At 40.8% G+C, this 12,691-nt stretch overlaps 1 protein-coding gene across 1 annotated transcript; it reads right to left on the bottom strand.

Moving 5' to 3' along the window:
• Nucleotides 1-2,151: 2,151 nt before the first annotated feature.
• LOC131251805 (putative pectinesterase/pectinesterase inhibitor 24) lies at nt 2,152-5,740 on the bottom strand. Its single transcript, XM_058252766.1, has 2 exons — nt 4,723-5,740; nt 2,152-3,386 (listed from the first exon to the last, which is right to left on the bottom strand). The coding sequence occupies exons 1-2, from the start codon at nt 5,738-5,740 to the stop codon at nt 2,710-2,712; spliced, it is 1,695 nt and encodes a 564-aa protein (XP_058108749.1). The 3' UTR covers nt 2,152-2,709.
• Nucleotides 5,741-12,691: the final 6,951 nt, after the last annotated feature.

The raw sequence follows: 12,691 nt of genomic DNA, 5'->3' as shown, positions 1-12,691 counted from the left end.
GTCGTGGTCGGTTGGGAGGGGTGTGGCCTTACCCGCTCGAGGGTAGGGGGCATTATTAGGTGAGTTTGACCAGCTCGTAAATGGGTCCGCTATCGACGTCTCGGGTAGGTATTGGCGGACTATTGGCCGGGCGGATAGTGAGGTTTCTTATGCTCACTTGGATGTGCTGCTGGGAGAGAGACAGTGTCATTTGGAGTGTACTAAACCGGTGATGATCCCAGAGATAAACATCTTGATATGTGGACTTATTGAGCAGGAGTTGCATACTCATTCATTCATTCATTCACCATCCACTCGGGCTGGTGGTGCGCAACTATTTGTTACGTGTACCTTCGCAATGGCCAGGATTTCGGTTGGGGCGCGCGACTAACCTGAGATCAGGAGTTTACCACATTGAGTCTGACTATCCGAATTAGGTATGGGACTAGTTTGGATAGAAGTCCTTTGTGATAGACCCCATAGTCTGTGATACTACGTACTACCATCTTGACTTCACTCCAGTATAGTCATTTCATTCGCATCACATGTTGCATTGCATTAGTAACATTTAGCATTTCGGGTTACGATGTTTCAGTATTTAGATACGGCTGATGGTATTCGTGAACTCATCGGGAACTGTATATTGCATTGCATCCTCGACATCTAATATTTAGCTCTTTATCACTCATTATTTACATGCTGATTTATATTGCGTACTCTAATATTGTATGACTCATGGACTTTTCAGTATTTTCGATATTGTATAATTATGGCATGACAATATGATGATGATGATGTGATTACGGATGCATGTACTACGGTTATGGCTGTGGTATGATTTCCCTGTAGCATATTTATCTTGCCTGCATGTAGGATACACTGCACATACGTGTGTACTCACTAGACTTTTTGTCTAAGTCTCCTATTTCCCATTTTTTTCAGGGCAGGAGTAGCTTGGAAGACTTAGCTTTCTCGATGTATTGTATCTATTTTTTTGATTTGGCAATGTTAATGTCGTGTACCCTTGGAAAGCATGGTACTTGTAACTATCAGGATTTATAATGGAGAGTTTTGCTTGGTATTTTGATTATGGATCTTCATGCTCAGGTATTATTACATGTATATACAAAAAAAAATTCAGTCAAAAATCTTCCTTGTGGTGCGCCGAACTCGGGACTTGTTGTATGGAAGTCGAGTGTCGGATTCGGGGCATCACGGAAGCTGTCCGTCCCCGGGTTGGCATACTAGTGTTTTTTCATTAGCGATGAATGAAGTTCCCCTATGGATGGGGACTGCGTGCATGCAGCTGGACACTAGATGCAGTCCATCCGGCCCTAATGAAAATGTAATATGTGCGTTGCGCTTGAGACTGATAAAAAGGGCAAAGATATCATTTTATGAGATTAATTTTTATATTTTTAATGTTTTAATACATTTACATGGCTCATTTTCATTGGTGTTAAGTGGAGTGCATGAAGCACTCGAGATGGAGAGGGACATTGTCCAGCAAGCACCACCAGTGAAATGAAGAGGCACCGCATGCATATATATGAATTAGACCCAAAGTGAAAAGTGCAAAATTATAATTTCATGCAAGTGGTCTTTACTTTTCCACCGTAGGTCCCACGTATAATAGCCTACATGGTACTTCTTCATTGGTGAGCATGAAATTGGACATAATCCAGCAGCCAGATAGTTCACTGCACCAAAATGGGTTCGGCTACTACCCGGTACATGTATGACTTGGCAAATTTTGATTGGACGAGAGGTTGCTGTAAAAAATGAGTCCACACAATATATGTTTGAAAGTTGTCAGCTGGCAAGGTACATGCTCAAATAGGCCTCATATCAAGCCCATGCCTACGCAATTATTTGTTGAGCCTGAAAATTCAGCCCAACACCAGCCTGTGTGCTTGGCCCAACCCAAAATTATCTGGACGGTCTGTGCTTGGCCCAGCCCAGAATCTTACTTCCGTATCATGCCCTATACCACCACCAACATTCCTCAGGGTAGATATAAACTTCAGATGGGCCCTGTTTGGGTGCCACTTAACAATGACTTCTATATAAGTAATTATGAATTAGAAATCTCTTTTAGGTTTTAAAATAATTCTGGTAACCAACAATTTATATAAACTATAATCCCTAATAAAAATTTGTTATTACCTAAAATGAGATAGAACTTTTTTTTAGTAGCACCCAAACAGGCCCTCAGCCTCCCCCCAAAGAAAAAAATCAAATAAAATAAAAAAACAACCGATCAAAATTATAATGCAAACCCATATAACAAAACTCTTCATTATTTTATTCCAATTTATATTAATCAATACTCAATCACATATAATTTTCCAAAATAACAATAGACCCACGTACCAAAACTACAAAAAAAAAAAAAAAAGGTCCCGACGTACTAGTGCCCAAGTGGCTCCAGGGTTAGGTGATCCAAATCATTGATCAGAGGGGTCCCATCATCGATGCGAGACAGCCCGAAATTTCATAAATTGGAAAATCCTAACCCTTTCATAAGTAGCCCATGAACAGACGTCTAAGAGAAAAAAATAAAAAAATAAAAAAATCACACCAATGGTCCAGAACATAGTCTAATTATTGGATGGCTAGGATCTTCCATTCTTAATGATTTTAGGGTTGTCCACCATCCAACTCAACACTCTAGATCATCTAACTATGGGCCCCACTTGCACCAATCACCTCAAGATTAAAAAGTGAAACTCAAATCCCAGCCTTATAACTAACACCTGCCTTTGAAATCCACTTATCCCCACTAATAAAAGAGCTAACAGTGAATTTAGTAGCTTGCTTAGAGCTAATACTCCTTAATCCCTTCCATTTCACCCGATTTTTTGTCGACGAACCGGGCCCATAGTTACCATACTCAGAGTAGAAGATCGTGTCCGGTGCAGAATCTCCGACCCATGGCAACCATCCATCTGGATCGATCAACCCACCCATCATGGACTGGATGTACACTGTCGTCGAGTACGGTTTCCATGGCCTACCAAGGTATGTTTGAACAGATGTAAGGTTCCCAAAGGCCGTGATCTGGCAGTTGTGTATCACAATACCCGTGTTCTGATTCGGGTCCATCTTACCTTGGGCCGTGATCGTGTCCTGCTGGCCCAGCATCGGGACCCTGGGACGGATTGTACAGTTCTGGAGGATGACGGCTGCATTGCCGAAGATGAAATCGACGGTCCCGATGATGTCACACTCGCGATAAAACTGACGGAGGGAGTGTGTGTAGAGCGTGTCTTGGAACGCGTCGAAGCTGCATCGGAAGAAAACTGACTGATCGGAGCTGGCCATTAAGGCGACTGCCTGCTGCTTGATCGCGCCGGCGTTGTTCTGGAATCCCATGTCCCGAGCGATGAAGCCCTTGCCAAAGGCGGCTGCAGTGCAAGAAGATCAACGGTCGTTAGTTTTCCATGATGGACCATCAGCTTTTGGTGTGTGGATGAGATGAGCAATGTACATGGTCCTAGATATGGGGTTGAAATGAGCGATGCACGGGCTGGGTCGAGATTTGTACAAGCCCAGCAAAACGTAGGCCCAAGACAGGACCATTGACAGCCCTACCTACATGCTATACTATAGTAGGACATTGGGTTGGGCTTGGGTAGGATGTATTGGGTTCGGTCTCAGGTTTGGGCTATACAAACACTGACCTGATAAAACTTGGGTTGGCTCAAGTTGAGGTCTCGGATTGCTCAACCCAATTCAAACTAGATCGATATATAAGTTCCTTATAAATTATAATTGAGTGCAGAACGTTTGTGTTGAAGTCATAGGAAATTCCAATGCTGTCGAGTTTCATTGATTTACATTATTTCTGATGACTCAAGCTAACAAGATACGCTGGATTTCTCTCCCAAATAGATTGCATAGTGCACAACATGGCTTTTAAAAGAGTAGTTGTCCTATATTTTAGCTTGTTTATTTAGAAAAAATGAACTTTTTTACTATAAATAATTACATATATAATTAATAAAATCATAAGTACAAAAAATAAGATATGTATTGAAAATATGATAGATTAATGTAATAATGAAAATATTAGCATATATCCACTTGACCAATCCGACCCAGCCAACTTGAGTTGAGATTGGGTTGAGAATTCCCAACGTAAGGTTGGGTTAGAGTTGAGTATAAGAAACTTGGGTTGGGTGCTTAACCCTAGCCCAACCTGCCGGCCTTTCAGCCCTATACTATAGTGCTTAAAATATTGCTTGAGCTGATATACTAGCCTATCTATGGTGGGGCCCATGTGGTTGTATGGGAGGATGATCCAAATCGTCCACCTGATTAGCCCCGCATTTGATGGTTGATTATAAGGATATCACTTCAACTGGGAAATCTAATCCATTCGATTCTCAAGACTTCAAACAGATGGTTTAAACAGAATCAAATCAACAGTCCATATTCAACCATGGAAATCAAGTAGCCAGGACTGTCCCTTCGGTGTAAATTTGCACTAGTCGCCCATCCACAGTAGGATTAACATCATGCACGGTCCAGATCATCTAATCCCATAACCACATTGACCAATCATGGCAAGAAATTAATTTTCACATGCACATTGGAAATTTAGATTTTTTTTTAAAAAAAAAAAACCTTAAATTACCTAAAAATTACGATTGTTTGGCCTACCAAATTCACTTAAAATCAAAACCAAAGAAAATCAAAATCCAAACCAGTGAAAAAAAAATAAAAATTCAAAGAAATTACCGAAAGTTGCCGAAGAGAACGTTGGCGTCCCATCGACGAAATTCTTACTACCGGAGACAATGGTCTTATTCATACCGTCGCCGATCATCATCACATTCCATTTTGACTTCTCAACCCTCACATTCTCATAATAAATCCCTTTCTTCACATAGATCACCGTCCGATCCTTACTATTATCTGGGACCGCCTTAAGAGCGGCCGTGATCGTCTTGTATTTCCCGGACCCATCTTTAGCAACCACGATATCAGCATTTGCTCTTGGATCCGATTTATCAAGTAGATTACGATCTTTCACTGACACCCATCTTGGATATTCTCTATGAGAGTGGCCCATCAGCCGTCGTAGCTTGAATGAATCCACAACGTTGAAAATGGCAGTGACAATCGCCAGACTATTGCTAGTGAACTCAGTAGAGTTTTTCAATGAATCAGTGATTTGGGTTTTGATTGCTTCGGTCGAATTTTGAAGACCGTCGATGCATGTTTCGATGTAGGTCCCAGCTGCACTTAGCCACGTCTCGAGATTATCAACGGTATCGGTTGATGTTAGATCAACGAACGATAATGATCCATTGAGGAAGTCTACTGTGAGGCCCACCAGCTCCTTGCAATCATTTATAGCTGCGTCGTCGATTCCGTGTACTGACATCCGATCCAACGCTCTGGATACTTCGTCCATCGCTACCTGCAGAGATAAACGGAAGAGCTCGACCGGGTCGACTCGGGTCGAGTTGATAAGTGGTTTTAGGCTGCTGTAACACGAGTCGGGATACTGGGTCACCTTACACACGGCCTGGATGGACGTTGAGAGTGAATCGGTCCCACTCATCGAGCCGTTGGATTCGGATTTCGGGTCTGGGCCGCCTGCAGACGTCCCCACAACGGCGCCGACGATTATTCCGACGAGGACGATTGCTGATAGGGCTACGATGGCGATTCTTTTCCTTGTTGTACGACGAGCTTCGAGTCTCTCTTGGTCAACTTCGTAGACTTTTCCATAGCTTTTGAAGGAAGACATTCTCTGAAACGTTTTTTCTCAGCCGTTGATGTCTTCCTGAGCTTTTCGAGCGTGTAGGATATGTGGGTTTTGGTTCTGTTTTTATACACGAGAGTAGGAGGATTTTAATTGGTCCACGTGGCGAACGTGGGAAGCATTATCGCGGGAGAAAGACCTTTGAAGTGCTTTGCATGTTGGATAGAGGCTTCACGTCGTGGGCTGGGGGAGAATGATCGTATACATCCCAATGTATGGTAATTACCATACGTTCGAGGTGTGTGGGACCCATGTTTGATCTTAATACGGAATCCAAACCATTAATCTGGTTCCAATCATCATTTAAAATTCTTATATGAAGAATTACCTATATCCAAAACTCAGGTGGGAAACACCACAAACAGAAAAATAAAGGCTAAAACCTATATATTTACTTTTTATTGCCTAATTTAATTTTAGAAAGGCCTGAGTTTCTGTTTGTTCCATCATCCTTGTGGGGTACACCTTATTTATGTGCTGGATGACATGTAAACAACATGGTAGACCCCACATTCTATCTGGAAGCTTCTATGGTGAACTTCCCCTACCCAATGTACCTTATTGTTCCCTTTCGTTTGGCCCACCTCATTAATGGATGTGGCTGTAGTTTGGGGCTACTCCAAAAACAGGTGGCCCGTCTACTAGATGGCATAAATACATCATGATGGGTTACACATAGCTCCAACATCCGAATGTATGGAATCATTTTAGGTGGGCTAGCTACGTGAATTGAATAATAATTTATCACTGATCCTGTTACTCCGCGGATTACTAACTTTAAACGTAGTCCGCTTGTTTATGTGGGTGAGAGCTGGAGCCGCTCAAGATATATGCGCCATCACAATGAAGAGGCCTTTTTTAGTTGATAGGTGTTGGCTACTCAGTTTGTTTTTAATTATGGGAATGCCAGAATTGATATAGTGGCTAGAGTAAAATCTATTTACTTTGACCCCAAGTACCAAAATAATCATATATGATCATATGTGACCAGATTTTGAGAAGATCAATTATTTACTCAACCACTTGTAAAATTTTATAATGATCAGGTGATGATATGAGGGTAGAATTTTTCTTCTAAATATGGTTTCTTTGTGCCTTTCATAATAAAGAACTTAAAATATTAGTGTAAATCAAACAAAAAGAAAAAAAAAACTCACAATTAATCACAAGGAGCAAGTGCAAGAATCTTTTGAAAGAACTGTTTTATATCGTATAAAGAACAAATCTAATATATAAGCGTAAACATAGATTACAACTAAATATTATAATTAAGAATTATTACTACTAAATTATCATTACTCCTATAATAAGTTGAGATAAAAGAATTTGATTTGGATTGGGTGTAGATAGGTCCTTTCTCTATTGAATTTCTTTGCTATATATTTATAGATTTTTTATGTAACTTATTCCTCCATATCATTCATCCACTATTATATATACTAGTTACGACAGTTCAAAAGTTTTTCTAAAATCTTATTTTATTATGTTTCTCTTTTCTGATTATATTCTTCTTCTGAATGCCTCTTAATTATTTGCTTTACTTTTATCTGCCAAGGTTTTCTCTTTATTACCCTTAGTCATCCTTCATACCTTAAACAACCCAACTATGTGTTTTTGTATATGGACCGTTACATTTTGTGGACCATCCTCTGTAGTGTGAAAGTTAACTTACACCAACTATAAACTGTAAAAGCATTTCAAATTTTTTAAGATTTTTTTATCCACTACTTATCTCTCATATAATGTCACGTGTTATTTTTCTATTGACTTTTTTAGAATTACTAGTTATAGTACAACAATAAGTGCCTAAATGAGCCTATTACACGCCCGAGAGCTTGATCCATTCATCAACTTCTGTGCTAAATTTATTCATTGGGTGTTGCCTACCGTTCATACTCTTGTGGCCCATAAACGCTAATCAGTAGAACTACATACTTACAAAAATGCCCTTAAAACATTAAACGGGTTAGGTTCGGTCCATTGATCTGATTTTTAAAACCCAGCCTGAAGCAATCCAACTCGGTCCATTGATAGCCGTTGTGGCCTGCAAAAGGAAGGGTTACAGAAGCTCCATTCAACCAGCCCAACTTGCAACAACTTCCGCTTGCTGTTCATTTCCTCCAATCCAAGGGCTAGGATGCTCCGATCAACGTGAATTTGGGTATGGGCTATCCAAGGTGGGGTACCTGATGATCGGTTCAGATCTCTTTGTTCGTCTCGTGTCTGAAAGAGTAACTAAGAATATCAGCCATTTAAAATATCTCCACCTTGTTCCTTACTGGGAATTAATATAAGCAACACCACCACCTGACAACCTAGCCAACTCATCTAGACCGTCCATCTGTGGGTGGGCCACGTGGCATACATCACCCAAACAGAGGTTTTAAGTCTCAGAGAATCGGACCAACTCTTTCGATCCTGGTGCTACAATGGACGTTCTGTCGACTGTGTACAACAAGCCGTCAGCCTGGCCAGCTCCATTAAAGTTTGTGAGGCAATTTTGTTATATATATATATATATATATATAAAAGAAAAGGTTCCATGAGGTCGCTTTGTGAGGGCCCACTGTGAGTCAGATGCACCATTCCATGGTGGGCCTGGGTCTTAAAAATCAAGTCAATCCGTGACTTGTGTGGGCCACACCACGTACAAAGGTTGAGAGGGGTTACTCTCCATTAAAACATTCATAATCATTTGTTGGGCCCACCGAGATGTGGTCCACAAATCCAGCCCATCCATTATGTCCATTATGTGTGTCCCACTTGGATGAGGAGTCAGACCAAGTTTCAGATGCATCCAAATTTCAAGTGGGCCCCACCAAGTGCTTATATATATATATATATATGGAAAAGGTACTATGCGCTCGAGTTCACGAGTCCGTCCCATGAGGTTGAGCTATGTGGGCCCCACCGTGATGCTTTTCGAACATCTACCCCATCAGTCAGATGCACCATTCCATCGTGGGCCTAGGTCTCAAAAATCAAGTCAATCCGTGACTTATGTGGGCCACACCACATACAGAAGTGGAGAGGGACCGTGCACCATTAAAACATTCATAATCATTTTTTGGGCCCACCAGATGTGGTTTGCAAATCCAGCCCATCCATTATGTGTGTCCCACTTGCATGAGGGTTCAAACCAAGTTTCAGAAGCATGCAAATTTCAGGTGGGCCCCACCAAGTGCTTTTATATGTTTTAACGGTGTCTTCACATGATTTTAGATGGTATGGCCCACTTGAGTTCCGTATATGGCTGATTTTTGGGATATCCCATAATTTAAAGGGGACCCATCAAATGCACGGTGTTGATGGTCAACACGCATCACGGTGGGGCCCACACAGCTCGACCTCACAGGAGCTTATCGTAAGGTTAAGCGCATAGTACCTTTTCCCATACACACACACATATATATATATATGGGAAAAGGTACTATGCGCTCGAAATCATGATAATGTCCCATGAGGTTGAGCTGTGTGGGCCCCACCGTGATGCGTGTCAAGAATTTACCCCATCAGTCAGATGCACCAATCCATCGTGGGCCTAGGTCTCAAAAATCAAGTCAATCCGTGACTTGTGTGGGCCACACCACACACAGAAGTTGAGAGGGGCCGTGCACCATTAAAACATTCATAATCATTTTTTGGGCCCACTGAGATGTGATTTGCAAATCCAGCCCATCCATTATGTGTGTCCCACTTGGATGAGGGTTCAGACCAAGTTTCAGCAGCATTCAAAACTCAAGTGGGCCCCACCAAGTGCTTTTACATGTTTTTGGCATGTCTTCACATGATTTTAGATGGTATGGCCCACCTGAGTTCCGTATACGACTGATTTTTGAGATATCCCATAATTTAAAGGGGACCCATCAAATGCACGGTGTTGATGGTCGACATACATCACGGTGGGGCCCACACAGCTCGACCTCATGGGACGTTATCATGAGCTCGAGCGCATAGTACCTTTTCCATATATATATATATATATGACCAAGCAAAAACACGTGTAGTTGGACTGTTTTGGCCTGTTATGATCTCGAACCCAAGATGGGCTTGGACAAATCTCAACCCGGGCCGTTGACACCCCCAAGCCCATTTGCAGACTTGGAAATGGCAGGTAGTCCAACCATCCCAGCCAACCAGAGTTGGCTTTGTTCCCTGCTTGGACCTACTTAGATTGGCTCATGGACCTGGCTTAGGCCTTACGTGTATGGCCGCTTTAATTTTTAAGATGGGCTTGGGCTCTAATAATTTCTCCCCGATCCAGTCTAATTCGACTTTATATATTGTAGACACCTCACATTGAGTGAATGTGGCGGTAGCTCCACCGTCTTAGAGCCATTGCCACCCCTCAATTGTTTGTGGCCGCTGCCACCTTGCACCAACCTAACGTTTACGCGTCGATGGCTAAGGAGCTGGACCAATCATTTGCTTACACGTTGGCTCAGCTCATATGAGCCTCAAATGCAGGTTCAGATCATGAGTTGTACTCATCCATTACCCATCTAGGACTCATGTGATGGTCCAATTCACATGAGATAAATTTTGAAATCAAACATGTGGTTCGTGATATCCAAACCTCTCCATCCAAAATGCATATAAAAAGAGATGCTTGCCTTTATATATATATGGGGGATGGGCCGAGAGGAAAATGCCACATGGAGTTCTAGAGACCTTTTGTCAAAGAAAGTCCAAGGAAAGTTTGGAGAGAGTTTTGAGATAAAGGGAGCAGGCCAGAGAGAGAGTAGAGAAAAAGGATTTCTAAACTGTTAGGGAACCACGGAGGCACACAAAGATGAATTAATTGAAGTAATCCAATCGCACCAATCAAGCACAACGCAAACACAACGATTTTAACATGAAAAAATTCTTACGGAAAAAAAACATAGTACAATGCGACAGATAATCACTATGAATGCAAGAATTAGAAGAGTTTAGAGAATATCCGATTTGAACAAGTCTCAAATTACTCCAAGCTATACCCTTGAAACCCTAATAACAAATTAAAAAGCACTTTGATACAACCCTATATATAGCCTTAGGAAGAATTACAATCGAAATTGAAAACAAATCCCACAAATACGCAACACCGTGATACATTCGATGGCACCTTCGATGGAACTTCGATGTCATCAACAGACCATCGATAACATCAAACCCACTTCAATGGCATCAAAATAACACCAAAACAATTCGAAAACAAAACATGAAAAATTGAATTTTCTTAATTGCACTTTGATGGGTCTCGATGGCATTGGACTAAAGGTTCAATGGCATTGAACCAATCATTGATGGCATCAAATAGGTACCCAAATAGTACTCCAGCAACCAATTGGAGAAATTCCGAATTTCTTAATAAAATTGAGTGATTGTTCGATGACATGGAATGGTCTATCGATGGCATCGACAAGCCTTGTTTTTGAATTGACTTGAGACATTAAAAACAACATAGACAAGAGGGGAAAAACGAAAGTAGGAGATAGACGCAAGGCCCTTGCCCTTTATCTTTCAAAAGCTAGGGAAGCCGATCTAAAAGCTAGGAAGCTCAGCTTCCCATCCATTCTCCCACGCTCTTCCATTTTTTCAGTCTTTTCTACTTTATTTCAACTAAATTAAAGCCAATGCCATATTCTTTATCTATCATATTTTCAGTTCGTATATTACAAACCCCTACTTTGAACACCTACAGTAATCAGCTTGATCTAACTTCACATAAAGTATACTCTACAATTGATTTTTTTTTTTTTTTTTTTTAAATATTCTTTTATATCAAAATACGTGACTCAGTGACCCAAAATTCTGTTTTCTTCTTCATTTCTGTGTTTCTATTGAAAAAATATTTTTAGTGTTTTCATTTCATTTTTTGTATAAGGCTACGTCATACATACATGATTACGAGAGGAAATATTATATATTCGAGGAGCTAAGACTCCAAACAAGTGTTGGACTTGTTTGCTAAAATGTTTTCTCTGGAGGAACCGATTCTTCTGGTCTGCGGTTGTTGCTGGAGAATCAATGAAGTGAGCAGCGGTTGTTGTTGGAGAATCAATGAAGTGAGCGGCATGCGCATGACAGTAGGTTGATTTCACATTACTTTATGAAAATGAGAAAAGAGAGGGTGGATTCCTCTATTTGCTTGTTGATCAAGATATTCTCCCAATCATGTTTAGTTGGGTTAATTTCACTAGTATAACAGATCTCATCAGGCCTCAGCTTCTGCCCTGAAAATACTTTGATTTGATTCATACACATGATGGGTCCCACACCTCTGACCATGGTAGCTTTTCTCTACTCATGATTTGGATGGCTTGGATTCTTTCTGCACAAGTTATTTATTTAGTGGTGCCTTATACGGGTCCCTGCACTTAGTGCCCCGGACCCATCAAATATCATAGCTAAAACCAAAGGCTTGAAAGAGTCATCAAATATCTAACAGTTGCCGTCCCATATAAAGGTGGCCCACTTAATTAATCAGTTAAAATATTTGCATATACAACTGGTTGGACCATAAGTTAGGTCCACCCATTACATAACTTCAAACCTTTTATGGATGTGTGACGTCCAACCTGACGAATGGGTTGCCCCACATCAATAGGACCACCTTGTGAAAAATCAGCCACATCCACTCATCGAATGGTCCACACTTGTATTTTGTTATTTATCATTTTTTAGACATTGTTTCAATGTTGTGGTCGATCTGATGAGCCAATGAGTCTGATTTTTGCACGAGGTGATCCTCATGGTGGGGTCAACTTATTGAAAGGGTTAGATTTAGCACATACATGTTAGGTTGGAAATTATTTGTAAGGTGGACAATAAATTCACTATTTATACATAATAGAGAAACTTTTTGAATAAAAGTAATCATATTAATTATGAAACACAGAACTTTTCGGCATCTCTCAATTTAATTAATTTTCTGTATAAACTAAGCTTGAT

The sequence above is a fragment of the Magnolia sinica genome, chromosome 7 (assembly GCF_029962835.1).
Source record: "Magnolia sinica isolate HGM2019 chromosome 7, MsV1, whole genome shotgun sequence".
Taxonomy (NCBI): Eukaryota; Viridiplantae; Streptophyta; class Magnoliopsida; order Magnoliales; family Magnoliaceae; genus Magnolia; species Magnolia sinica.
Note: the sequence above shows the minus strand (reverse complement) of the source record. Positions and strands in the feature narration are given on the sequence as shown.

What these genes read in the sequence shown, in the direction of transcription:
- LOC131251805 (XM_058252766.1), bottom strand. Translation starts at nt 5,740, where the DNA reads ATGTCTTCCTTCAAAAGCTATGGAAAAGTCTACGAAGTTGACCAAGAG. An exon ending in GTTCTCTTCGGCAACTTTCG is followed by an intron (nt 3,387 to 4,722) that starts GTAATTTCTTTG and finishes CTTGCACTGCAG; the next exon opens with CCGCCTTTGGCAAGGGCTTC.